Raw genomic sequence first — 24,375 nt, 5'->3', positions numbered from 1 at the left:
TTTTTTTGAGGGAATTTTTTGGGATTTTTTGGGGGATTTTTTAGGATTTTTTTGAGGGAATTTTTTGAGATTTTTGTGGGATTTTTTGGCATTTTGGAGTTTTTATTTTTTAGGATTTTTGTTTCAGTACCTTTTCCTCCTTTGGGCTTTTTTGGGATTTTTGGGGATTTTTTGGGTTTTTTGAGGGAATTTTTTGGGATTTTTTTAGGATTTTTTTGAGGGAATTTTTTGAGATTTTTTGGGGGATTTTTTAGGATTTTTTTGAGGGAATTTTTTGGGATTTTTTGTGGGATTTTTTGGCATTTTGGAGTTTGTATTTTTTAGGATTTTTGGTGTCAGTACCTTTTCCTCCTTTGGGGTTTTTGGGGTTTTTTTGGGATTTTTTGAGGGAATTTTTTGGGATTTTTTGGGGATTTTTTAGGATTTTTTGAGGGAATTTTTTGGGATTTTTTGTGGGATTTTTTTGAGATTTTGTGGGATTTTTTGGCATTTTGGAGTTTGTATTTTTTAGGATTTTTGGTGTCAGTACCTTTTCCTCCTTTGGGTTTTTTTGGGATTTTTCCGCCGAAGTTTTCCCGCGAAGTTTCAGCGCCCGGTACTCCCGGTACAGAGCTGGGAAAGGGAATGGGAAATTCTGGGAAATTTGGGAATTTTGGGGGGAAATTAGAAAAAAAAAAATTGGAAATTTGGGGGGGAAATTTGGGAAAATAGAAAAAAAAAGGGAATTTTTGGGGGGAAATTTGGGAATTTGGGGGGAAATTTGAAAAAAAAATTGGGAATTTTTGGGGGAAATTATGGGGAAAATTAGGAAAAAAAATTGGGAATTTTGGAGGAAATTTGAGAAAATTAGGAAAAAAAATTGGGATTTTTGGGGGGAAATTTGTGTGAAAATTTGGGAATTTGGGGGGAAATTAGAAAAGAAAAATTGGGAATTTTGGAGGGAAAATTTGGGGAAAATTAGAAAAAAAATGGGAACTTTGGAGAGAAAATTTGGGAATTTTGGGGGAAAAATAGAAAACAAATTTGGGAATTTTGGCAGGGAAATTTGGGAATTTTGGGGGAAATTAGGAAAAAAAATTGGGAATTTTGGGGGGAAAATTGAAAAAAAATTGGGATTTTTGGGGGGAAATTTGGGGAAAATTTGGAGGAAATCGCGGCAAATTGAAATTTGGGGAAATTTTGGGGGAAATTGGAAAAAAAAATTGGGAAATTTTGGGGGGAAATTTGGGGAAAATTAGAGAAGAATTGGAATTTGGGGGGAAATTAAAGAAAAGAATTGGGAATTTTGGCAGGGAAATTGGAATTTGGGGGAAATTAGAAAAAAAATTTGGGAATTTTGGGGGAGGAATTTGGGGAAATTGTGGGAAAAATTTGGGAATTTTGGGGGAAATTAGAAAAAAAAATTGGGAATTTTGGCGGGGAAATTTGGGGAAAATTAGGAAAAAAAATTGGGAATTTTGGAGGGAAATTTGGGGAAAATTAGGAAAAAAAATTGGGAATTTTGGGGGAAATTAGGAAAAAAAATTGGGATTTTGGGGGCAATTTGGGGAAAATTAGAGAAAAATTGGGAATTTTGGGGGGGAAATTTGGGATTTGGGGGAAATTAGAGAAAAAAAATTGGGAATTTTGGAGGAAATTTGAAAAAAAAAAGGGAATTTTGGGGGAAATTTGGGGGAAAATTTGGGAATTTTGGGGGAATTAGAAAAAAATTGGGAATTTTTGGGGGAGAAATTTTGGGAAAATTAGGAAAAAAAATTTGGGAATTTTGGGGAAAATTAGAAAAAAAATTGGGAATTTTGGGGGGGAAATTTGGGGGAAAATTTGATTTGGGGGAAATTAGAAAAAAAAAAATTGGGAATTTTTGGGGGGAAATTTGGGGAAAATTAGAAAAAAAATTTGGGAATTTTGGCAGGGAATTTTGGGGGAAATTAGAAAAAAATTTGGGAATTTTGGGAGAAATTAGAAAAAAAATTTGGGAATTTTTGAGGGGAAATTTGGGGAAAATTCCAGGGAAAACCTTGAAAAAAATTGGGAATTTTGGGGAAAAATTGGGAATTTTGGGGGGAAATTAGAAAAAAATTGGGAATTTGGCAGGGAAATTTGGGAAAATTTGGGATTTTGGGGAATTAGAAAAAAAAATTGGGAGTTTTGGTGGGAGAAATTTGGGAAATTAGAGAAAAAATTGGGAATTTTGGCAGGGAAACTTGGGAATTTTGGAGAAATTGAAAAAAATCGGGAATTTTTGGGGGAAATTTGGGGAAAATTTGGGGAAAAATTTGAGAATTTGGGGGTAATTTTGAGGGAAATTTGAGGAAAATTGGGGAAAATTTGGGAATTTTTGGGGAAATTAGAAAAAAAAATTGGGAATTTTGGTAGTAAAATTTGGAATTTGGGGGAATTAGAAAACAAATTTGGGAAAATTTGGAGGGAAAATTTGAGAATTTAGGGTAATTTGAGAGAAAATTGGTAAATTTTAGAATTTTGGGGAAAAACTGGGAATTTGTTTAAAAATTGGGACTTTTGGGTAGAAATTTGGTTAAAAAAAAATTGGGGTAAATTTGGGTAAAATTGGGAATTTTGAAAATTTTGGGGAAAAATTGGGAATTTTGGAGTAATTCTGAGGAAATTTTGGGAATTGAAATTTTTTTTGGAAAATTTGGAGAGAAATTTGGGTAAAATTTGGGAATTTTGGGGAAAAAGGGAATTTTGTGAAAATTTGGAGTAAATTTGGGGAAAGTTTAGGGAAAATTGGGAAATTGAAAATTGGGATTTTTGGGTGAAGTTGGAGAAATTTGGGAATTTTGGCGGGAATTTTAGAAGGAAAAATTGGTAGAAAATTTGGGAAAATTAGAATTTGGGATTTTTTGTATTAATTTTGGGTTTGGAGAAAATTTGGGGTAAAATTTTTGAGAATTTTTGGTTGTGGAAATTCGGGAATTTTGGGAATTTTGGGAATTTTGGGGAAAAATTCAGGAATTTGGGGTAAAAAAATTGGGAAATTGGGGAATTGGGAATTTTGGGGTAACTATGAGGGAAAATTTGGGTAAAAATTTGGGAATTTTTGGGTGGGAAACTTGGGAACTTTGAGGTAATTTTGAGGAAAATTGGGGAAAATTTGGGATATTTTGGGGAAAATTGGGGAAATTTTGTAAAATTTGGGGATTTTTGGGGAAAATTGGGGAAATTTTGGGGAAATTTTGTAAAATTTGGGATTTTGGGGAAATTTGGGAAATTTTGGGGAAAATTGGGGAAATTTTGTAAAATTTGGGGATTTTGGGGGAAAATTGGGGAAATTTTTGGGAAAATTTGGGGAAATTTGGGGAAATTTGGGGAAAAATTGGGGAAAATTTGTAAAATTTGGGATTTTTGGGGCACTCACTGCGAGTTTCCTCTGGAGCCTCCTCGATGTCGGCCTGGAATAGAAAAAAATCCCAAAAAATGAGAAAATTTGGGAATTATTTTTGGGATTTTGGTTTTTTATTTTATTTTTGGGCTTTGGAGATTTGGGGGGTTTATTTGGGATTTTTTGGGGGAGATTTTGGGGTTTTGTTGGGGTTTTTTGGGAGGAATTTTGGGGTTTTTTGGGAGGAATTTTGGGGTTTTTTGGGGGGGATTTTGGCAGAGAAATTTGGGAATTTGGGGGGAAATTAGAAAAAAAAATTGGGAATTTTGGAGGGGAAATTTGGGGAAAATTAGAGAAAAGAATTGGGAATTTTGGCAGGGAAATTTGGGAATTTTGGGGGAAATTAGAAAAAAAAATTGGGAATTTTGGGGGGGAAATTTGGGGAAAATTGTGTAAAAATTTGGGAATTTTGGGGGAAATTAGAAAAAAAAATTGGGAATTTTGGGGGGAAATTTGGGGGAAAATTCCAGGGGAAAATCAGGGAAAATTTGAGAATTTGGGGGGAATTTTGAGGGAAAATTTGAGGAAAATTGTGTGAAAATTTGGGAATTTTGGGGGAAATTAGAAAAAAATTTGGGAATTTTGTGGGGATTGGGGTTTTTTTAGGATTTTGGGGGATTTTTTTTGGGATTTGGGGTTTTTGGCAGATTTTTGGGATTTTGGGAGGATTTTTTAGGGATTTGGGGTTTTTTGAGGATTTTTTGGGGAATTTTGTGGGGATTTGGGGTTTTTTGGGAAATTTTGGGGGATATTTCTTGGGATTTGGGGTTTGGATTTCTTGGGGGGGATTTTGGCAGGGAAATTTGGGAATTTGGGGGAAATTAGACAAAAAATTGGGAATTTTGGGGGGAAAATTTGGGGAAAATTAGAGAAAAGAATTGGGAATTTTGGCAGGGAATTTTGGGAATTTTGGGGAAAATTAGAAAAAAAATTGGGAATTTTGGTGGGGAATTTTGGGGAAAATTGTGTAAAAATTTGGGAATTTTGGGGGAAATTAGAAAAAAAAATTGGGAATTTTGGGGGGGAAATTTGGGGGAAAATTCCAGGGGAAAATCGGGGAAAATTTGAGAATTTAGGGGGAATTTTGAGGGAAAATTTGAGGAAAATTGTGTGAAAATTTGGGAATTTTGGGGGAAATTAGAAAAAAAATTGGGAATTTTGGGGGGAAATTTGGGGAAAATTAGGGAAAAAAATTGGGAATTTTGGAGGGGAAATTTGGGGAAAATTAGAGAAAAGAATTGGGAATTTTGGCAGGGAATTTTGGGAATTTTGGGGAAAATTAGAAAAAAAATTGGGAATTTTGGTGGGGAATTTTGGGGAAAATTGTGTAAAAATTTGGGGATTTTGGGGGAAATTAGAAAAAAAAATTGGGAATTTTGGGGGGAAATTTGGGGGAAAATTCCAGGGGAAAATCGGGGAAAATTTGAGAATTTGGGGGGAATTTTGAGGGAAAATTTGAGGAAAATTGTGTGAAAATTTGGGAATTTTGGGGGAAATTAGAAAAAAATTTGGGAATTTTGTGGGGATTTGGGGTTTTTTTAGGATTTTGGGGGATTTTTTTTGGGATTTGGGGTTTTTGGCAGATTTTTGGGATTTTGGGAGGATTTTTTAGGGATTTGGGATTTTTTGAGGATTTTTTTGAGGATTTTTCTGAGGATTTTTGGGGAGATTTTGGGTTTTTTTAGGATTTTTGGGGGATTTTTTTTGGGATTTTGGGGTTTTTTTTTAATTTTTGGGCTTTGGAGATTTGGGGTTTATTTGGGATATTTTGGGGTTTTGTTGGGGTTTTTTGGGAGGAATTTTGGGGTTTTTTGGGAGGAATTTTGGGAATTTTTTGGAGGAATTTGGGAATTTTTTTGAGATTTGGAGTTAAAGGGGATTTTTGGGGGGGATTTGGGGTTTTTTTAGGATTTTTAGGGATTTTTTTGGGGAGATTTTTGGGATTTTGGGAGGATTTTTTAGGGATTTGGGATTGTTTGGGGATTTGGGGTTTTTTGAGGATTTTTTGGGGAATTTTGTGGGGATTTGGGGTTTTTTTTAGGATTTTTAGGGATTTTTTTTGGGATTTGGGGTTTTTGGCAGATTTTTGGGATTTTGGGAGGATTTTTTAGGGATTTGGGGTTTTTTGAGGATTTTTTTGGGGGGATTTTGTGGGGATTTGGGGTTTTTTGGGAAATTTTGGGGGACATTTCTTTGGATTTGGTGTTTGGATTTCTTGGGGGGAATTTGGGTTTTTTGGGGGGGATTTTGGCAGGGAAATTTGGGAATTTGGGGGGAAATTAGGAAAAAAAATTGGGAATTTTGGGGGGGAAATTTGGGGAAAATTAGGAAAAAAAATTTGGGAATTTTGGAGGGGAAATTTGGGGAAAATTCTGGGGGAAAATCAGGAAAAACCTTGAAAAAACTTGAGAATTTGGGGGGAATTTTGAGGGAAAATTTGAGGAAAATTGTGTGAAAATTTGGGAATTTTGGGGGAAATTAGAAAAAAAAATTGGGAATTTTGGGGGGAATTTTGGGGGAAATTAGGAAAAAAAATTGGGAATTTTGGAGGGGAAATTTGGGGAAAATTAGAGAAAAGAATTGGGAATTTTGGCAGGGAATTTTGGGGAAAATTAGGAAAAAAAATTGGGAATTTTGGAGGGGAATTTTGGGGAAAATTGTGTGAAAATTTGGGAATTTTGGGGGAAATTAGAAAAAAAAATTGGGAATTTTGGGGGGAAATTCCAGGGGAAAATCGGGGACAATTTGAGAATTTGGGGGGAATTTTGAGGGAAAATTTGAGGAAAATTGTGTGAAAATTTGGGAATTTTGGGGGGATTTGGGGTATTTTTTAGGATTTTGGGGATTTTTTTAGGGATTTGGGGTTTTTGGCAGATTTTTGGGATTTTGGGAGGATTTTTTAGGGATTTGGGATTTTTTGAGGGTTTTTTTGAGGGTGTTTGGGGGGAAATTGGGGATTTTTTGGGGGGGATTTTGGCAGGGAAATTTGGGAATTTGGGGGGAAATTAGGAAAAAAAATTGGGAATTTTGGGGGGAAAATTAGGAAAAAAATTTGGGAATTTTGGAGGGGAAATTTGGGGAAAATTAGGAAAAAAAATGGGAATTTTGGAGGGGAAATTTGGGAATTTTGGGGAAAATTAGAAAAAAAAATTGGGAATTTTGGTGGGGAATTATGGGGAAAATTGTGTAAAAATTTGGGAATTTTGGGGGAAATTAGAAAAAAAAATTGGGAATTTTGGGGGGAAATTTGGGGAAAATTAGGAAAAAAATTTCGGAATTTTGGGGGAAATTAGAAAAAAAAAATTGGGAAATTTGGGGGAAAATTTGGGGGAAAATTCCAGGGGAAAATCGGGGAAAATTTGAGAATTTGGGGGGAATTTTGAGGGAAAATTTGAGGAAAATTGTGTGAAAATTTGGGAATTTTGGGGGAAATTAGAAAAAAAAATTGGGAATTTTGGGGGGAAATTTGGGGAAAATTCTGGGGGAAAATCAGGGGAAAACCTTGAAAAAAATTTGGGGGAATTTTGGGGAAAATTTGGGAATTTTTGTTGAAAATTTGGGGTAATTTCAAGGAAAATTTGAGGATTTGGATAAAAATTGGGAATTTTTGGAATTGGGGAAATTTAGGGGGAAATTTGGGAAAATTTGAGAATTTGGGGGGAATTTTGAGGGAAAATTTGAGATTTTTTTTTAATTTGGAAGGAAAATTTTGAGGAAAATTTGGGAATTTAATGGGAAATTTGGGGGAAATGTGGGAATTTTGTGTGAATTTTATGGAATTTTTGCAGTAAAATTGGGAATTTTGGGGTGAAAAATTGGGAGTTTTGGGGTAATTATGAGGAAAAATTTGTAATTTTGGGGAAATTTAGGAATTTTTTTGAAATTTGAGGGGAAATATGAGGGGGAAAAATGGGAAATTTGGGGTAAAAACCAGAAAATTTGGGAATTTTTGAAAATTTTGGGTAAAATATGAGGCAAATTTTGGGGAAAATTGGGGAAAAAATTGTGAATTTTGGGATGAAAAATTGGGGAAATTTGGAAATTTTGGGGAGAAATTGGGAATTTTGGGGGAATTTTGAGGAAAATTTGGGTAAAAAAATTCGGAAAAACTGGGATATTTTGGTAAACATTGCAGGGACACCCCAAATATCTCATAAATCAAAAACCCCCCATTGCAGGGACCTGAAAACCACCTGAAAATCACCCCAAAAAAACCCCCAAAACCCCCTTAAACCGGATTTCACCATTTCAGGGTTCCCCAAAGACCCCAAAAGCATCTCAAGGACCCCCCAAAAACACCAAGGACCCCCCTAAACCAACTCCCCTCATTCCAAGGACCCCCCAAAACCACCCCAAGGATCCCCCCAGCACCCCAAAATCACCCCAAGAACTCCCTAAACCACCCCAAGTCACCCAAAAAGCCCCAAGGTCACCCCAAAGACCCCAAAACCACCCCAAGGACACCCCAAAAACCCCAGGACCCCCCTACATCAAATCCCTCCATTCCAGGGATCCCCTAAACCACCCCAAAGACCCCAAATCCACCTCAAGGACACCCCAAAACCCTCAGGACCCCCTAAATCAACTCCCCACCATTCCAGGACCCCCCTAAACCACCCCAAAGACCCCCTCAGACCCCAAAATCACCTGAAAATCACCCCCAAAAAAACCCCAAAACCCCCTTAAACCGAATTTCACCATTTCAGGGTTCCCCAAAGACCCCCTGAGACCCCAAAATCATCTCAAAAACACCAAGGACCCCCCTAAACCAAAGTTTAGCACCCCAAAACTCCCCTAAATCACCTCAAAAACCCCAAAACCACCCCAAGGACACCCCAAAAATGCCAGGACCCCCCTAAACCAACTCCCCCCATTCCAAGGACCCCCAAAACCACCCCAAAGATCCCCCCAGCACCCCAAAATCACCCCAAGAACTCCCTAAACCACCCCAAGTCACCCCAAAAAGCCCCAAGGTCACCCCAAAGACCCCAAAACCACCCCAAGGACACCCCAAAACCCTCAGGACCCCCCTAAATCAACTCCCCACCATTCCAGGACCCCCCCAAACCACCCCAAGGACCCCAAATCTGCCTCAAAATCACCCCAAAAACACCAAGGACCCCCCTAAAACAACTCCTGCCATTCCAGGGATCCCCTAAACCACCCCAAGGAACCCAAATCCACCTCAAAATCACCCCAAAAACACCAAGGACCCCCCTAAAACTACTCCCGACCATTCCAGGGATCCCCTAAACCACCCCAAAGACCCCCTCAGACCCCAAAATCACCTCAAAATCACCCCCAAAAAAACCCCAAACCCCCCTTAAATCGAATTTCACCATTTCAGGGTTCCCCAAAGCCACCCAAAAGACCCCAAAACCATCTCAAGGACCCCCCTAAACCAACTCCCCCCATTCCAAGGACCCCCCAGCACCCCAAAATCACCCCAAGAACTCCCTAAACCACCCCAAGGTCACCCCAAAGACCCCAAAACCACCCCAAGGACACCCCAAAACCCTCAGGACCCCCCTAAATCAACTCCCCATCATTCCAGGGACCCCCTAAACCACCCCAAGGACCCCAAATCCACCTCAAGGACACCCCAAAAACACCAAGGACCCCCCTAAAACAACTCCTGCCATTCCAGGGATCCCCTAAACCACCCCAAGGACCCCCTGAGACCCCAAAACCACCTGAAAATCACCCCAAAAAAAAACCCAAAACCCCCTTAAACCGAATTTCACCATTTCAGGGTTCCCTAAAGCCACCCCAAAGATCCCCCCAGCACCCCAAAACCACCCCAATGTCACCCCAAAAAAACTCCAAAATCCCCTCAGGAATTCTCCCCTCAGGAATTTTCCCCTCAGGAATTTTCCCCTCACGTTTCCCCTCAGGATTTTTCCCCTCAGGATTTTTCCCCTCACGATTCCCCTCAGGATTTTTCCCCTCACGATTCCCCTCAGGATTTTTCCCCTCAGGAACTTTCCCCTCACGTTTCCCCTCAGGATTTTTCCCCTCAGGAATTTTCCCCTCACGATTCCCCTCAGCCGCACCTGGCTGGGTTTGCGCTGCCGCTCCCGCAAGAATTCCGCTTCCCAGCGCTTCAGCAGCACCTTCAGCTCCTGCTGCCGCTCCATGGCCGCCAAAGCGGGATTGGGGTCGGGATTTGGGGTCGGGATCGGGAATTGGGGTCGGGGATCGAGGGAGGCTCCGGGGGGAACCCAGAGCCGCCTCAGAGCGAACCTCCCGCTCCCGCCAAGCGTCAGCCAATGGGATGGCAGGGATTCGTGATTGACAGCGAAATGAGCCAGTGGGAAGGAAGACAAAGAAGAGCCCGCCCATCTCGCCATAAACCAATGAGAGTTTTTAAAAGCATTGACGGACAGCTGTAAAAGCCAATTGAAATAAAGGAAACAGCCCCCAAGGCGGTTTTGCCTGTTGATCGATTGTCACAACGAGAAGACACGGAAGTAAACCGTCCGTACGAGCTAGGGGCCAGCGGGGGCTGGGGGCGGGGGTTGAGTGGGGGGCGCCATGAGGATCGGGATTCAGGATTGGGATTGGGACCGGGATCTGGGGTCGGGATTAGGACCGGGTTTGGGGTCTGGGATTGGAATTAGGAGCGGGATTGGGATCGGGATTTGGGGTCGGGGATCGAGGGAGACTCTGGGGGGGACCCCAAAGCCGCCTCAGAGCGAAGGTCCCGCTGCCGCCAAGCGGCAGTCAATGGGAAGACAGGGATTCCTGATTGACAGGCAAGTGAGCCAATGGGAAGGAGGATAAAGAAGAGCCCGCCTCTGTCGCTTTGAACCAATGAGAACTTAATAAAGCATTGACGGACAGGTGTAAGAGCCTATAAGGAAAAGGATTCAGCCCCTAAGGCGGGTCTTGAACTCTGATTGGTTCTTACAACGAGGAAACACGGAAGTAAATATTCCGTACGAGTCGGAGGGGTGCGGGGGGGCGGTGAGTGGGGGGCGCCATGTGGATCGGGAATCGGGACTAGGACCGAGATTTGGGGTCGGGATCGGGAATTGGGGTCGGGGATCGAGGGAGGCCTTGGGTGACCCCAGAGCCGCCTCATAGCGAACCTCCCGCTCCCGCCAAACGCCAGCCATTGGGAGGGCAGGGATTCGTGATTGACAGCGAATTGAGCCAATAAGAAAGCAGATATACCAATGGGAAAGGCGGATCCCAGCCCCTTTCGCCGTGAACTAGTGACAATTAAAGACAACCTTGACTGACAGCTGTAAGAGCCAATTGAAATAAAGAAATCAGCCCCTAAGGCGGGTTTTGCCCGCTGATTGGTTATCACAACGAGAAGACACGGAAGTAAACCTTCCGTACGAGCTGGGGGCCAGCGGGGGCTGCGGGCGGGCGGTGAGTGGGGGGCGCCATGAGGATCGGGAATCGGGATTGGGACCGGGACTCCGGTCTGGGATCGGGATTAGAACCGATATTGGGGTCTGAGATTGGGATTAGGAGCGGGATTGGGGTCGGGGATCGAGGGAAACTCCGGGGGGACCCCAGAGCCGCCTCAGAGCGAACCTCCCGCTCCCTTCCAAGCGCCAGCCAATGGGAGGGCAGGGATTCGTGATTGACAGCGAAATGAGCCAATAAGAAAGCAGATATACAAATGGAAAAGGCGGATCCCCGCCCCTGTCGCCGTCAACTAATGAGAATAAACTATACATTGACAGACAGCTATAGAAGCTAATTAGAGGAAAGGAATCAGCCCCTAAGGCGGGTTTTGGTCGCTGATTGGTTGTAACAACGAGCAGACACGGAAGTAAACATTCCGTACGGGCTGGGGGCTAGCTGGAGTTGCGGGCGGGCGGTGAGTGGGGGGGCGCCATGAGGATCGGGAATCGGGATTGGGACCGGGACTGGGGTCTAGGATCGGGATTAGGACCAGTATCGGGATGGGGAATTGGGGTCGAGGATCGAGGGAGGCACCGCGGGGACCCCAGAGCCGCCTCAGACCAAACCTCCCGCTCCCGCCAAGCGTCAGCCAATAGGAAGGCAGGGATTAGTGATTGACAGACAAGTGAGCCAATGGGAAAGCGGATGTAGCCAACGGGAAAGGCGGATCCCCGCCCCTCTCGCCTTGAACTAATGAGAATTTAATAAAACATTGACGGACAGCTGTGAAAGCCAATGAAAGGAAAGGAATCAGCCCCCAAGGCGGGTTTTGCTCGCTGATTGGTTGTCACAACAAGCAGACACGGAAGTAAAATTTCAGTGCGGGCTGAGGGCGGGCGGTGATTGGTGGCGCCATGTGGATCGGGAATCGGGATTGGGACCGGAACTGGGGTCTGGGATCGGGATTTTGGGTCGGGATCGGGAATTTGGTTCGGGCATCGAGGAAGGGTAGGGGGGAACCCCAGAGCCGCCTCAGAGCGAACCTCCCTCTCTCGCCAAGCGCCAGCCAATGGGAAGGCGGGAATTAGTCATTGACAGCGAACTGAGCCAATGGGAAGGCGGATGTAGAAACGCCCGCCTCTCTTGTTTAAACCAATGCGAATTTAATAAAGCATTGACAGACAACTGCAAGAGCCAATTAGAGGAAAACAATCAGCCTCCAAGGCGGGTTTAGCTCGCTGATTGGTTACCACCGCAGGCAAACACGGAAGTGAAGCTTCCGTACGAGCTAGGGAACCAGGCGGGGGCTGCGGGCGGGCGGTGAGTGGGGGGCGCCATGTTGGGGGGTCGGGTGCCCCGCTTTTGGGGATCCCTGAGGAGACTTTGGGATAATTTGGGGATCCCTGTGGGAATTTCCACATACCCGGGAGGGGAATTTGGGATCCTGTGGGAACTTCCAGATCCTTGGGAGGGATTTGAGATCCTTGTGGGATTTTGGGGTGTCCCAGGTAGGGGAAGTCGGGGGTCCTCGAGATACACTGGTGTCCCCCTCACAACCGCCGCCATCTTATCCTGGCTTTTCTTCGGGATCTCCTCGCATTTGGGGTTTTCCTGGAATTCTTTGCTTCTCCATCACCCAAGGAGTCCCCAAATCCCCATAAGCCCCCCAAAATCCAAGTTTTCCTTCATGATATCCTCACATTTGGGGTTTCCTTGGAATTCTTTGATCCCCAAAGTCCTCCCAGAGACACGCTGGGAGTCCTCTCACAACCGCCGCCATCTTGTCCTGGCTTTTCCTTGGGATCTCCTCACATTTGGGGTTTCTCTGGAATTCTTTGCTTCTCCATCACCCAAAGGGTCCCCAAATCCCCACAGCACCACAAATCCAAGTTTTTCTTTGTGATATCCTCGCCTTTGGGGTTTCCTTGAAATTCTTTGATCCCCAAATCCCCACAGCCCCCCATGAGATGTGCTCAGGATCCCCTCACAACCACCGCCATCTTGTCCCCGGCTTTTCTTTGGGATCTCCTCGCATTTGGGGTTTCTCCATCTCCCAAAGGGTCCCCAAATCCCCACAAGCCCCCCAAATCCACATTTTTCTTCATGATATCCTCACATTTGGGGTTTCCTTGGAATTCTTTGATCCCCAAATCCCCAAAGTCCCCCCAGAGACACGCTGGGAGTCCCCTCACAACCGCCGCCATCTTGTCCTGGCTTTTCTTTGGGATCTCCTCACATTTGGGGTTTCTCTGGAATTCTTTGCTTCTCCATCACCCAAAAAGTCCTCAAATAGCCACAGCCCCCCAAATCTTGGCTTTTCTTCGGGTTATTTTGCATTTGGGGTTTCCTTGGAATTCTTTGATCCCCAAATCCCCACAGCCCCCCATGAGATGTGCTCAGGATCCCCTCACAACCACCGCCATCTTGTCCCGGCTTTTCTTTGGGATCTCCTCACATTTGGAGTTTCTCCATCTCCCAAAGGGTCCCCAAATCCCCACAAGCCCCCCAAAATCCAAGTTTTTCTTCATGATATCCTCACATTTAGGGTTTCTCTGCAATTCTTTGATCCCCAAATCCCCACAGCCCCCCATGAGATGTGCTCAGGATCCCCTCACAACCACCGCCATCTTGTCCCCGGCTTTTCTTTGGGATCTCCTCACATTTGGGGTTTCTCTGGAATTCTTTGGTCCCCAAATCCCCAAAAATCCCCCCCAAATCTTGGGTTTTCTTCGCATTACTTCGCATTTGGGGTTTCCTTGGAATTCTTTGATCCCCAAATCCCCACAGCCCCCCAAGAGACGCGCTGGGAGTCCCCTCACAACCGCCGCCATCTTGTCCTGGCTTTTCTTTGGCATCTCCTCGCATTTGGGGTTTCTGTGGAATTCTTTGGTCCTCAAGTCCCCACAATCCCCTCAAATCCTGGCTTTTCCTTAGGTTATCCTCACATTTGGAGTTTCCCTAAAATTCTTTGATCCCCAAATCCCCACAGCCCCCATGAGATGTGCTCAGGATCCCCTCACAACCACCGCCATCTTGTCCCCGGCTTTTCTTTGGAATCTCCTCGCATTTGGGGTTTCTCCATCTCCCAAAGGGCCCCCAAATCCCCACAAGCCCCCCAAAATCCAAGTTTTCCTTCATGATATCCTCACATTTGGGGTTTCCTTGGAATTCTTTGATCCTCAAAGTCCCCCCAGAGACACGCTGGGAGTCCTCTCACAACCGCCGCCATCTTGTCCCCGGCTTTTCTTTGGGATCTCCTCACATTTGGGGTTTCTCTGGAATTCTTTGCTTCTCCATCACCCAAAGGGTCTCCAAATCCTCACAGCTCCCCAAAAGCCCAGATTTTCTTCAGGATTTCTCTGGAATTCTTTGATCCCCAGATCCCCACAGCCTCCCCCAAGACGAACTGAGTTCCCCTCACAACCGCCACCATCTTGTCCCGGCTTTTCTTTGGCATCTCCTCGCATTTGGGGTTTCTCTGGAATTCTTTGGTCCTCAAGTCCCCACAATCCCCTCAAATCCTGGCTTTTCCTTAGGTTATCCTCACATTTGGGGTTTCGATCCCCAAATCCCCACAGCCCCCCATGAGATGTGCTCAGGATCCCCTCACAACCACCGCCATCTTGTCCCGGCTTTTCTTTGGGATCTCCTCACATTTGGGGTTTCTCCATCTCCCAAAGGGTCCCCAAATCCCCACAAGCCCCCCAAAATCCAAGTTTTTCTTCATGATATCCTCACATTTGGGGTTTCCTTGGAATTCTTTGATCCCCAAATCCCCACAGCCCCCCATGAGATGTGCTCAGGATCCCCTCACAACCACCGCCATCTTGTCCCGGCTTTTCTTTGGGATCTCCTCACGTTTGGGGTTTCTCTGGAATTCTTTGCTTCTCCATCACCCAAAAAGTCCTCAAATAGCCACAGCCCCCCAAAATCCAAGTTTTTCTTTGTGATATCCTTGCATTTGGGGTTTCCCTAAAATTTTCTGATCCCCAAATCCCCACAGCCTCCTCAGAGACGCCCTGAGGGTCCCCTCACAACCGCCGCCATCTTGTCCCGGCTTTTCTTTGGGATCTCCTCACATTTGGGGTTTCTCCATCTCCCAAAGGGTCCCCAAATCCCCACAAGCCCCCCAAAATCCAAGTTTTCCTTCATGATATCCTCACATTTGTGGTTTCTCTGCAATTCTTTGTTCCCCAAATCCCCAAAGTCCCCCCAGAGACACGCTGGGAGTCCCCTCACAACCGCCGCCATCTTGTCCTGGCTTTTCCTTGGGATCTCCTCACATTTGGGGTTTCTCTGGAATTCTTTGCTTCTCCATCACCCAAAGGGTCCCCAAATCCCCACAGCCCCCCAAATCTTGGCTTTTCTTCGGGTTATTTTGCATTTGGGGTTTCCTTGGAATTCTTTGATCCCCAAATCCCCACAGCCTCCTAAGAGACGCGCTGGGAGTCCCCTCACAACCGCCGCCATCTTGTCCCCGGCTTTTCTTTGGGATCTCCTCGCATTTGGGGTTTCTCCATCTCCCAAAGGGTCCCCAAATCCCCACAAGCCCCCCAAATCCAAGTTTTCCTTCATGATATCCTCACATTTGTGGTTTCTCTGCAATTCTTTGTTCCCCACACAGCCCCCCCAATGGATTCCCTCCTCTTCCTCTGTGCCCGCCGCGTCGTCGCCCACCGCCCTCTTCCCGCCCTTCCCGCCGATCTCCACCCCGTCCTGTTCCAAGCGGCGTTCCTGGACGGGCGGCCCATGGTGCTGTGCGACCTGGTGGCCGCGTGGCCGTTCCCGGTGCTCAACTTCCAGCAGCTGGTGGGGCGCCGGGAGCTGCTGCGGGACCATCCCTGCACGCTCTGCGTCCAGGCCGTCATCCTGGCCGTGGTGGACCAGCTGCGGCGGCAGCTGGAGGAGCCCGGCCACGACGCCAGGTGGGTTCTGGGCAACGTCGGGATGGGGGCACCTCCTCCGTTCCTGAGGTTCCTCCATTGGTTTTGGTGGTTCCTCCAAGGTTGTGATGGTTTCCTTCTGGTTTTGATGGTTCCTGGTTTTGATGGTTCCAGGAATGTCGGGATGGGGGCACCTCCTCCGTTCCTGAGGTTCCTCCATTGGTTTTGGTGGTTCCTCCAGTGTTGCGATGGTTTCCTTCTTGTTTTTGATGGTTCCTGGTTTTGATGGTTCCTGGTTTTGATGGTTCCAGGAATGTCGGGATGGGGGCACCTCCTCCGTTCCTGAGGTTCCTCCATTGGTTTTGGTGGTTCCTCCAAGGTTGTGATGGTTTCCTTCTGTTTTTGATGGTTCCTGGTTTTGGTGGTTCCATCCTTGATGGTTCCAGGAACGTCGGGATGGGGGCACCTCCTCCGTTCCTGAGGTTCCTGCGTTGGTTTTGGTGGTTCCTCCAAGGTTGTGATGGTTTCCTTCTGTTTTTGATGGTTCCATCCTTGATGGTTCCAGGAACGTCGGGATGGGGGCACCTCCTCCGTTCCTGAGGTTCCTCCGTTGGTTTTGGTGGTTCCTCCAAGGTTGTGATGGTTTCCTTCTGGTTTTGATGGTTCCTGGTTTTGATGGTTCCATCCTTGATGGTTCCTTCCCATTTTTGATGGTATCTTCTTGGTTTTGATGGTTTCCTCCCATTTTTGATCGTTTCTTCCCTTTTTAGATGGTTCCTTCCTTCGTGGTTCCATCCTGGTTTTGATGGTTCCTTCCCATTTTTCATGGTTCCCTCCCATTTCTGATGGTTCCCTCCCATTTTTCATGGTTCCTTCCTGGTTTTGATGGTTCCTTCCCATTTTGGATGCTTTCTTTCCTCCCCTTTTTTGATGTTTCCTCCCATTTCCCATGATTCCTCCCCATTTCCCCAGCCTGCGCGTTCTGGACATCACCGGCCTCCCGGATTCGGCGTCCGGCCGCGCTCTGGCCTGGATGAGCGGGTGGTCGGGCACGGTGACTTTGGCCAAGGCTTGCGTGGAGGTGTCCAAGCACCAGCGGGAATTCCAGCGGCGCGGATCCAGGCGGCACAAAGGCCGCTCGGGCGCCGCCACGGCCGCGGCCGCTCCGCAGCCCCCGGGCGTCGACGTCCACGCCGACCTGTTCGTCAACGAGGCGTCCTACGGGATCCTGCGCGACGCGCTGCAGCCCGGGGCCGCCGGCCTGCTGCGCCTCAAGTGCCGCGAGCTCCGAGCCGAGCAGCTCTCGGCGTCGGCCATCGTGGCCTTGCTGCGCTCCCTGGACCCGTCCTTCCTGCGCAGGGTGGATGTGAGGTTCAACAATCTGGGATTGAGCGGGCTCTCGGTGATCCTGCCGCACCTCGCGCGCTTCCCGGAGCTGCGCAGCCTCAAGCTCCAGTACAGCAACGTGGACGTGCGGCGCCCCACGCCCGAATCCGCCATCGGCATCCGGTGCCTGGCCGGGCAGCTGGGAATGCTGCCCAGCCTGCGCGAGCTCAACCTGGGATCCTCCCGGCTCTCCGGGAACCTGCGCCAGATCCTCTGGTGAGCTCCCGACGGTTGGGGGGCTCGGGGGTCTTTCCCAGGATTTCATTGTCCCGACGTTCCCGTGATTCCGTTATTTGGATAATTCATCACTCAGTGATTCCATTGTCCCATCATTCCAAGATCCCAGAATTCCTTGGTTCCAGGATTCCCAAAGGTTGGGCTTGATGGTCTTGGAGGTCTTCTCCAATCTTGATGATCCCTTGATTCCATGATTTCATTATCCCAATGTTTCCATGTTCCCGTGATTCCGTTATCCCGATAGTTCATGACTCAGTGACTCCATGATCCCAGAATTCCATGATCCCAAAATTCTGTGATTCCAAGATTCTCAAAGGCTGAACTTGATGATCTTGGAGGTCTTCTCCAATCTTAGTGATCCCATCATTCCAGGATTTCATTATCCCGATATTTCCATGATCCCACAATTCCCTCATACCAATAGATTATCACTCAACGATTCCATTATCCCATAATTCCACGATTCCAAGATTCCCAAAGGTTGGGCTTGATGGTCTTGGAGGTCTTCTCCAATCTTAATGATCCCTTGATTCCATGATTTCATTATCCCAATATTCCCATGATTCCGTTATTCCAATAGTTCATGACTCAGTGACTCCATGATCCCAGAATTCCATGATCCCAAAATTCTGTGATTCCAAGATTCTCAAAGGCTGAACTTGATGATCTTGGAGGTCTTCTCCAATCTTAATGATCCCATGATTCCATGATTTCATTATCCCAATATTCCCATGATCCTATGACCCTCTCATCCCAATAGTTTATGACCCAACAATTCCATGATCACATAAATTCACGATCGCATAATTCCGCAATTCCAAGATTCCCAAAGGTTGGGCTTGGAGGTCTTCTCCAATCTTAATGATCCCATGATTCCAGGATTTTATTATCCCAATATTCCCACGATCCCATTATCCCAATATCTTATGACTCAACACTTCCATTATCCCATAAATTCATGATCCCATAATTCCATGATTCCAGGATTCCCAAATCGGGGTCTCGATGGTCTTGGAGGTCTTCTCCAATCTTAATGATCCCATGATTCCATGATTTCATTATCCCAATATTCCCATGATTCCGTTATCCCAATAGTTCATGACTCAGTGACTCCATGATCCCAGAATTCCATGATCCCAAAATTCTGTGATTCCAAGATTCTCAAAGGCTAAACTTGATGGTCTTGGAGGTCTTCTCCAATCTTAGTGATCCCATAATTCTAGGATTTCATTATCCCAATATTCCCATGATCCTATGACCCTCTCATCCCAATAGTTTATGACTCAACAATTCCATGATCACATAAATTCATGATCGCATAATTCCGCAATTCCAAGATTCCCAAAGGTTGGGCTTGGAGGTCTTATCCAATCCTAATGATCCCTTGATTCCAGAAATTCATTATCCCGTTGTTCCCATGATTCCACGATTCCATTGTCACAATAGTTCCTGACTCAGTGATTCCATTGTCCCATCATTCCAAGATCCCAGAATTCCTTGGTTCCAGGATTCCCAAAGGTTGGTCTTGATGGTCTTGGAGGTCTTCTCCAATCTTGATGATCCCTTGCTTCCATGATTTCATTATCCCAATGTTTCCATGTTCCCATGATTCCGTTATCCCGATAGTTCATGACTCAGTGACTCCATGATCCCAGAATTCCATGATCCCAAAATTCTGTGATTCCAAGATTCTCAAAGGCTGAACTTGATGATCTTGGAGGTCTTCTCCAATCTTAGTGACCCCATGATTCCAGGATTTCATTATCCTGATATTTCCATGATCCCACAATTCCCTCATACCAATAGATTATCACTCAACGATTCCATTATCCCATAATTCCACGATTCCAAGATTCCCAAAGGTTGGGCTCGATGGTCTTGGAGGTCTTCTCCAATCTAAATGATCCCTTGATTCCAGAAATTCATGATCTCTTTGTTCCCATGATTCCACGATTCCATTGTCACAATAGTTCACGACTCAGTGATTCCATGATCCCATAAATTCATGATCCCATAATTCCAGGATTCCCAAAGGTTGGGCTCGATGGTCTTGGAGGTCTTCTCCAACCTTAATGATCCCAGGTTCCCATGATCCCATTATCCCAATAATCCATGATTCCATGATTCCATATCTCTAGGATTTTTTATCCTCCATGATCCCAGAATTCCTTGAATCCAGGATTCTCAAAGTTTGGACTCGATGATCTCGAAGTCTTTTCCAGCTTCCACGGCTCCGTGACCCCGTAACTCCACGATCCCGTCATTTCCTGACTCCCTGATCCCAAGATCTCACAATTGCACAATTCCACAATTCCCTGGTTCCATGACCCCACAATTCCATGAGTTTCAAACCTTGACCTTGATGTTCTTGGAGACCATTCATGACCTGAGGAATTCCATAACTCCATGACCCCATAACTCCAAAATCCCAGGATTTTCAGAGCTCACACTCGATGTTCTTGGAGCTCTTTCCCAACCTCAGCCATTCCACAATTCCATGGATCCATGATCCCATAACTCCATGATTCCCAATCCTTCAACTTGATGTTCTTGGAGCTCCTTCCCAACCTCTGCCATTCCATAACTCCATGATCCCATGATTCCAAAATCCCAGGATTTTCAGAGGTCAAACTTTATGTTCTTGGAGCTCTTTCCCAACTTCAGTCATTCCACAATTCCATGACTCCATGATCCCATAATTCCATGATTCTCAAACCTTGACCTTGATGGTCTTGGAGACCTTTCCTGACCTGAGTAATTCCATGATTCCATGACCCCATAACTCCAAAATCCCAGGATTTTCAGAGGTCAAACTTGATGGTCTTGGAGACCTTTCCCAACCACAGCCATTGCACAATTCCATGGCTCCATGATCCCATAACTCCATGATTCTCAATCCTTCAACTTGATGTTCTTGGAGCTCCTTCCCAACCTCCATCATTCCATAACTCCACGACCCCATCACTCCAAAATCCCAGGATTTTCAGAGCTCACACTCGATGTTCTTGGAGCTCTGTCCCAACCACAGCCATTGCACAATTCCATGGCTCTGTGATCCCATCATTCCATGAGTTTCAAACCTTGACCTTGATGTTCTTGGAGACCTTTCCCAACCTCAGCCATTCCATAACTCCATGACCCCATGATCCCACAATTCCATGACTCTCAAACCTTGACCTTGATGGTCTTGGAGCTCCTTCCCAACCACACCCACCCCACAATCCCACGATCCCATGGATGCACTCCCAGCTCTCATTCCTCCCGAATCCCACCCAACCCTGACCTGTCCCTTTTCCCTGCCCGCAGCGACCTCCAGGCGCCGCTGGAAAGCTTGGAATTGGCCTTCTGCTCCCTCGTTCCCGCCGACCTCGCCTTCCTCTCCCACAGAGTCTCTGCACGGCTCCAGAGCCCTGGGATCCATCCCAGCATTCCATGGTCCCACATTCCACAATTCCATGGATTGTGGTCCCAGACCCCAAGACCCCAGAACTCCATGATCCCACATTCCATAATTCCATGATTCTCAAACCTTGACCTTGATGTTCTTGGAGGTTTTCCCCAACCTCAGCCATTCCATAACTCCATGATCCCATCATTCCAAAATCCCAGGATTTTCAGAGGTCAAACTTGGTTTTCTTGGAGACTTTTCCCAACCTCTGCCATTCCACAATTCCATGGCTCTGTGATCCCATCATTCCATGATTCTCAAACCTTGACCTTGATGGTCTTGGAGACCTTTCCTGCCCTGAGTAATTCCATGATTCCATGACCCCATAACTCCAAAATCCCAGGATTTTCAGAGGTCGAACTCGATGTTCTTGAAGCTCTGTCCCAACCACAGCCATTGCACAATTCCATGGATCCATGATCCCATAACTCCATGATTCCCAATCCTTCAACTTGATGTTCTTGGAGCTCCTTCCCAACCTCCATCATTCCATAACTCCATGATCCCATAACTCCAAACTCCCAGGATTTTCAGAGGTCAGACTTGATGTTCTTGGAGACCTTTCCCAACCTCCATCATTCCATAACTCCATGATCCCATCATTCCAAAATCCCGGGATTTTCAGAGCTCAGACTCGATGTTCTTGGAGACCTTTCCCAACCACAGCCATTCCATAACTCCATGACCCCATAACTCCAAAATCCCGGGATTTTCAGAGCTCACACTCGATGTTCTTGGAGATCTTTCTCAACTTCAGTCATTCCACAATTCCATGGCTCTGTGATCCCATCATTCCATGATTCTCAAACCTTGACCTTGATGGTCTTGGAGACCTTTCCTGCCCTGAGTAATTCCATGATTCCATGACCCCATAACTCCAAAATCCCAGGATTTTCAGAGCTCAAACTCGATGTTCTTGGAGCTCTGTCCCAACCACAGCCATTCCACAATTCCATGGATCCATGATCCCATAATTCCATGATTCCCAATCCTTCAACTTGATGTTCTTGGAGCTCCTTCCCAACCTCCATCATTCCATAACTCCATGACCCCATAACTCCAAAATCCCGGGATTTTCAGAGCTCAGACTTGATGTTCTTGGAGATCTTTCCCAACCTCAGCCATTCCATAACTCCATGACCCCATGATCCCACAATTCCATGACTCTCAAACCTTGACCTTGACGGTCTTGGAGCTCCTTCCCAACCACAATCCCACGATCCCATGGATGCACTCCCAGCTCTCATTCCTCCCGAATCCCACCCAACCCTGACCTGTCCCTTTTCCCTGCCCGCAGCGACCTCCAGGCGCCGCTGGAAAGCTTGGAATTGGCCTTCTGCTCCCTCGTTCCCGCCGACCTCGCCTTCCTCTCCCAGAGCTTCCACGCGCCGGCCCTCAAGCGCCTGGACCTGAGCGGCCACGACTTCTCCCAGGGCCTGCTGGAGCCGCTGCGGCTGCTCCTGGAGGAGACCTCGGCCTCGCTGCTGCACCTGGATCTCATGGAATGCCGCATGGCCGACTCCCACCTGGACGCGCTGCTGCCGACGCTGCGCCGCTGCTCCCGCCTGCGCTTCCTGGGACTCTACGGCAACTCCCTGTCCACGGCGGCGCTCAAGGATCTGCTCCACAAAACCCTGGAGCTGCCCGAGCTGCGCCTGGTGGTCTATCCCTTCCCCGTGGATTGCTACAAGCCGGAGCCGCCGGGCTCCGATGGAGATTTGGGGGATGAGGTGGATGAGGAGCTGCTGGCGGAGGTGCAGGTGGAGTTCATGCGGGTGTTGCAGAGCTCCGGGCGGAGCGACCTCGTGTGGAGCTCCAACCCCCGCGGGCACGGAGGGCTCGACTTCTTCTCGTTGTGATGGGGGGGAAAAGGTGCTGCGCCCCAAAATGCAAATCCTGCATCCCAAAATTCCCAAATCCTTCATCCCAAACTCCAAACCCTTCATCCCAAAATCCAAATCCTTCACCCCAAAATCCAAATCCTTCGCCCCAAAATCCAAATCCTGCACCCACAAAATTCATCCCAAAATCCAAATCCTTCGCCCCAAAATCCAAATCCTTCACCCCAAATTCCATCCCAAAACCCAAATCCTTCACCCCAAAATCCAAACCCTTCATCCCAAAGTTCCCAAATCATTCACCCCAAAATTGAAATCCTTCATCCCAAAATTCCCAAATCCTTCACCCCAAAATTCATCCCAAAATCCAAATCCTTCACCCCAAAATCCAAATCCTTCACCCCAAAATCCAAATCCTTCACCCACAAAATCCAAATCCTTCACCCCAAAATCCAAACCCTTCATCCCAAAATTCCCAAATCCTTCACCCCAAAATCCAAATCCTGCACCCACAAAATTCATCCCAAAATCCAAATCCTTCACCCCAAATTCCAGATCCGTCACCCCAAACTCAAAATCCTGCATCCCAAAGCCCAAATCCTTCACCCCAAAATCCAAATCCTTCACCCCAAATTTCATCCCAAAATCCAAATCCTTCATCCCAAATTTCAAATCCTTCACCCCAAAATCCAAATCCTTCACCCCAAAATTCATCCCAAAATCCAAATTCTTCATCCCAAATTTCAAATTCTTCACCCCAAAATCCAAATCCTTCATCCCAAATCTCCCAAATCCTTCATCCCAAAATTCCAAACCCTTCATCCCAAAATCCAAATCCCAAAATCCAAACCCTTCACCCCAAAATCCAAATTCTTCACCCCAAAGCCCAAATCCTTCATCCCAAATTCATCCCAAATCCTTCATCCCAAAATTCATCCCAAATTCCAAACCCTTCACCCCAAAATCCAAATTCTTCATCCCAAAATCCAAACCCTTCACCCCAAAATTCCACCCCATCTCATTTTTCCCTTTATTTTGGTGCTTCCCCACCCGGTTTTTATATTTTTTACCCCCTCCTGATGTTTTGTGGTTTATTTTATATTTTGTGTTTTATTTTATATTTTGTGTTTTATTTTATATTTTTTATCCCACCCCGATGTTTTGTGTTTTATTTTATATTTTGTGTTTTATTTTATATTTTGTGTTTTATTTTATGTTTTGTGTTTTATTTTATATTTTTTACCCCCACCCTGACATTTTCTGTTTTATTTTAGGGTTTTCCACCCAGTTTTGGGGTTTTTCCCAAAGTTTTTCCCGGAAGTTTCGTTGCCGTGTCCGGAGGGGAAAGTTCTGGAATGTCCTGAATTGCTGGGGGACGTGATTTAATTAGGGAATAAATGTTAATTAATGATTTATCAGGAATTGGTTATTCATTAATGAGCTGCCACCACCCAAATCCTTCATCCCAAAATCCAAACCCTTCATCCCAAAATCCAAATCCTTCACCCCAAATCCTCCATCCTAAATTCTGAAATCTCCCATCCCAAATTCCTGAATCTTTTATCCCAAATCCTTTACCCCAAATCCCCAAATCCCCAAATCCCCAACCCTTCATCCCAAATTCTTGATCCAAAGTTCCCAAATTCCTCATTCCAAATTCCCCAAGTCCTTCATCCCAAAAATCCCCAAACCCTTCATCCCAAATCCTTCACTCCAAATTCCCAAATCTTTGATCCAAAATTCCCAAATCCTTCATCCCAATCCCCAAATCCTTCATCCCAAATCTTTTATCCCAAATCCCCCATCCCAAATCCCCAA

General features: G+C 46.0%; 1 protein-coding gene and 1 long non-coding RNA gene across 4 annotated transcripts; one reads left to right on the top strand and one right to left on the bottom strand.

The window, feature by feature from the left end:
* Positions 1 to 545: 545 nt before the first annotated feature.
* On the bottom strand, positions 546 to 9,628 carry LOC135443461 (uncharacterized). Its single transcript, XR_010439025.1, has 3 exons — positions 9,457 to 9,628; positions 3,380 to 3,413; positions 546 to 612 (listed from the first exon to the last, which is right to left on the bottom strand). It is a non-coding gene; the product is annotated as an uncharacterized LOC135443461 (long non-coding RNA).
* A 1,091-nt stretch (positions 9,629 to 10,719) lies between these two features.
* LOC135443453 (leucine-rich repeat-containing protein 14-like) lies at positions 10,720 to 23,979 on the top strand. Of its 3 annotated transcripts, none has more exons than XM_064703663.1 (5): positions 10,720 to 10,783; positions 15,390 to 15,690; positions 16,621 to 17,250; positions 22,017 to 22,591; positions 23,832 to 23,979. In XM_064703663.1, the coding sequence occupies exons 2-4, from the start codon at positions 15,398 to 15,400 to the stop codon at positions 22,576 to 22,578; spliced, it is 1,485 nt and encodes a 494-aa protein (XP_064559733.1). In that variant the 5' UTR covers positions 10,720 to 10,783; positions 15,390 to 15,397; the 3' UTR covers positions 22,579 to 22,591; positions 23,832 to 23,979. The 3 variants fall into 3 exon arrangements, with proteins under 3 accessions (XP_064559733.1, XP_064559731.1, XP_064559730.1); XM_064703660.1 differs by lacking the exon at positions 10,720 to 10,783 and adding an exon at positions 12,014 to 12,085; XM_064703661.1 differs by lacking the exon at positions 23,832 to 23,979 and having other exon boundaries at positions 10,742 to 10,783; positions 22,017 to 23,335.
* Positions 23,980 to 24,375: the final 396 nt, after the last annotated feature.

The sequence above is a fragment of the Zonotrichia leucophrys genome, chromosome 2 (assembly GCF_028769735.1).
Source record: "Zonotrichia leucophrys gambelii isolate GWCS_2022_RI chromosome 2, RI_Zleu_2.0, whole genome shotgun sequence".
In the NCBI taxonomy this organism is placed as follows: Eukaryota; Metazoa; Chordata; class Aves; order Passeriformes; family Passerellidae; genus Zonotrichia; species Zonotrichia leucophrys.
The sequence above is the reverse complement of the archived record's forward strand: the minus strand, read 5'-3'. Positions and strand labels throughout refer to the sequence as shown.

Excerpts from the sequence above, each read along its gene's own strand:
- LOC135443453 (XM_064703663.1), top strand. The coding sequence starts at position 15,398 with ATGGATTCCCTCCTCTTCCTCTGTGCCCGCCGCGTCGTCGCCCACCGC. Across the intron at positions 15,691-16,620 it reads GAGCCCGGCCACGACGCCAG|CCTGCGCGTTCTGGACATCA; the intron begins GTGGGTTCTGGG and ends CCATTTCCCCAG. Across the intron at positions 17,251-22,016 it reads AACCTGCGCCAGATCCTCTG|CGACCTCCAGGCGCCGCTGG; the intron begins GTGAGCTCCCGA and ends CCCTGCCCGCAG.